Source organism: Helianthus annuus, chromosome 1 (assembly GCF_002127325.2).
Source record: "Helianthus annuus cultivar XRQ/B chromosome 1, HanXRQr2.0-SUNRISE, whole genome shotgun sequence".
Classification (NCBI taxonomy): Eukaryota; Viridiplantae; Streptophyta; class Magnoliopsida; order Asterales; family Asteraceae; genus Helianthus; species Helianthus annuus.
The window spans coordinates 112,515,945-112,519,236 of record NC_035433.2 but is presented as its reverse complement, the minus strand read 5'-3'; the positions used below and the strand labels follow the sequence as shown (position 1 = coordinate 112,519,236).

At 37.4% G+C, this 3,292-nt stretch overlaps 1 protein-coding gene across 1 annotated transcript; it reads right to left on the bottom strand.

Moving 5' to 3' along the window:
- Positions 1–1,724: 1,724 nt before the first annotated feature.
- Positions 1,725–3,010, bottom strand: LOC110928957 (ankyrin repeat domain-containing protein 49-like). The gene is made up of 3 exons (XM_022172031.1): positions 2,908–3,010; positions 2,636–2,854; positions 1,725–1,894 (listed from the first exon to the last, which is right to left on the bottom strand). Exons 1-3 carry the CDS (start codon positions 3,008–3,010, stop codon positions 1,725–1,727), a joined length of 492 nt encoding a protein of 163 aa, XP_022027723.1.
- Positions 3,011–3,292: the final 282 nt, after the last annotated feature.

Here is a 3,292-nt window from a genome sequence, read left to right as displayed (position 1 = left end):
GCTAAGGTATGGTCTGAGGAGGGTAGATGTAGACAGTCTTACCTGTACCTCGTAGGAATAGAGAGACTGCTTCCAGTGAGACTCCCGGCTAGATTGTAGTTTTGTATCAAGCCTTGGACCTAAGACACATAACACTCAAACAATCGGGACAAAGATTGATTGGTGCATGTACCCCCGTGTCTTTCAGCTATCAACGTCACCACATGATGAACGATTAACCATCCGTCGCTTTTAACGTTATTTTCATGAAACTAGTAAAATAACGTTAAAGTTAGTACCATTTCACTTTTGCCCCCCGAGCGCCCACACATATATACATTACATGTGCACACCGCAAGCGGGGCACATAAACAAAACAATACTAGTGTAGCTAAATGATCGAACTAATTTACTTAAGCAAATCGTGAGGCTCTCCTAGCGTTTTTGAAAGCAAAGCTCTTGATCAAGTCTTTACGTTTTTAACTACCGGATAGGTATTTGTCGGCTTTTGCTTTTTCTTCCTCTAGCTTCTTCTTTTTACGTTTTTGACTACCGGATAGGTATCTGTATTTAGGAATAGGGGGCATAATTTCTAGACAAAAAAATAAAATCAAAGTTGAAAACTAGTAAGTTTCATCTAACTCTAAACCTAAACAATAAACAATTATACATCAAAGTCTCAAAGATTCAATAATTCAATAAAGATTCATAGTTTCATCTAGTTCTAAATCATTACATCTAAAAAACAAAGATTCAAGGTTTCTTGTAATTGACTAGTTATATAAATCTAAAAAAAATACATTCTAGTAATAGATTTTACAATTGAAAATTACATACCTTAAAGAATGAAATCTTGAATATTCTTTAACTACGTTAGATGATCGATGATGATGATGATAAAAAAACTGAAAGGATTGGTGTATGCTTTTGGGGTTGTGTACACTAACTACAAATCGATCGCACAGTTGGAAATTTGGTTTTTTTTTTTTTTGAGCGCACAGGATCTAGGGATAAATTGTGTTTGGAGTTTGGGCCTTTTTTCAGCATTGGGCCTTAATCTTCAGTTTTTGGTCCTGTTATATACTTAACATAATAAACTTATAAAATATCTATTGGGCCCCTAACTTTTTTGGGCCTTGGGCGCCTGCCCAGCTTGGCCAGCCCAAGAGCCGGGTCTGCTCAGTGCCACGCCCCGATGATTCCGCCATCGGTTGGGGTGTGACAATGCTTGTCTTGACATAATTCGAATCACTTTCGTCCAAATTGGAGATTGAGTATGGACAAAAACGACTAAAACCTGGAAAATTAACACTCGCAAGCTCCCAAACAGGTTAAACGGGTTAATAAACAAAGAGAAACGAGAGAAAATCGGGTTCGGAAGCAAACAAACATGGCTGACATTAAAAAAAATTTCTTTTTCGGCTCTATTCGTTGCGTGTCGCGACACAATTCCACATACCCTCCGCATGTCGCGGAAGTGCTCAGTTTACTTTCATTTGACCTGGCTCGCCAGGCGACACGCGACAGTCATGAGGAATCACCCGCGTGTCGTGGGGAACCCTTTTTTCAGCGAATTCTTTAAATTTCTGAGATCCACTGCCTTAGAATTTTTTTTAGTTTAACATATTTTCACCTCCTAACCCCCGAACGAATGTACATTGCCCTCAATTTAAAGTAGTCCAACATTTTTTTTGCTGGAGCCTATGTTGTTCGGGTGTTGTCTCAAGAGGATTTGGTCTTTCTTGTCATGTATCCACCTGAGATTTTAGTTTGTCGGCCTTTAGAGCTCCGGTTTCGTTGAGAATCTCGATAATCTCTCGATCACCAGATTCGCTTTGAAACATTAGTAGGATATCAAGTGGTGTCAAACCATACTTGTTTATGGAATTCAACTCCATCTTCTCCTTGCTAATAACTAGCCCATTTAGTAAAAAATCATGAAACTAGCATGTTGACTAGAGAAGTTGCCAAAATTGTCATTGACTTTTATTTACTTACCAAAATATTATTTGACTGTTTTTTCAATACGAATTCAAGAAAAATATTTTCTATAAAGTAAAGTTTATATTCATGTTTGTTATCCTAAACTGTTTTTACCTTTGTTGCATATGTTGCTTATATTTATATTTTTATATATACAATATAAAATATGTAAAAATTGCAAAAAAAAAAAAAAAGAAATACTTAAAAATGTTTTGTTTTTAATTATAAAACTAAGCTTGGTTAGTACCCTAGTGTAGCACTATGGTCTATTGATCTGCTAAGCCATGCATAGATATGCTGCAGGACAATGGAAATCTGTTCTGTCATTCATGGATCCGGTGCGTTAGAGGTCACGTGTCAAGCACCTATTGATTGGTAATTTTATAAAAGTCAAGCGTCATTTTGTCAAGTTCTCTTGTTAACATGGTTATTTTTGTGAATTTCCCGAAAGATAAACTTTAGCGAAAACATCTTCATTTTCAACCAATTATAGTGAACATGAAACAACTTACATCATATTGCTTGCTTGAAACGGCAAGGTGGAAAATGGTATTCCCATTACAATCCTTATAATTCAGAAGCTCTTCCTTGTTGATTTGTTTCAGATGTTGTATCAAGACTTGAAAAGCATCGAATTGGTTATTCTTCACCGCGAGATGGAGGGCAGTCTCACCTTGAGCCGTGTGCACTCGATAGAATCTGTACTTGATAAAAGCCAAATGAAGAGGAATCTTTCTGTTTTCTTTTCCTTTGATCAAACACAAATCAAAGGCAACTCTGAGAAGCTCCCTCACAATTTCAACATGCCCACAAGCAGCCGCTATGTGCAAAGGGCTAAAACCGTCATGGTTAAGCTCTCTTGAAAATTCAAGCCTCAGTTTGATCACTGTTGCTGCAAGTTGAGATGTCCACTAAAACAAGCAATGTGCAATGGAGTTTAACTACCTTCCAGCACCACGGCATGAAGGGTAGATGGACTTCGGTCGAGTTCTTTAAGAAGATAATCAACATCGCCGTTCCATGCTGCCTGAATTAGCTGTTGATCCATGGCTTTCGCAGAACCGCAGCGATGAACTCAGGCTCAGTTAGTTTAAGATAATACTCTTTTAAATGTTCAAACATGCTGACAAATGTTGGAAATCCATTTTTACATCAGCGGAAGCATCGTTTTCTTTTGGATTCACAGACATACTTGATATAGATAATGTGCAGATAATTAACAAGAATAGGAACAAAGATTTGGTGGAAAATTTCGGTTAAGATTGAAACTGTCTTGATACCGGATCATAATGCCGGAGATTACATATATATATGAGAGGTTTTGGCGGTT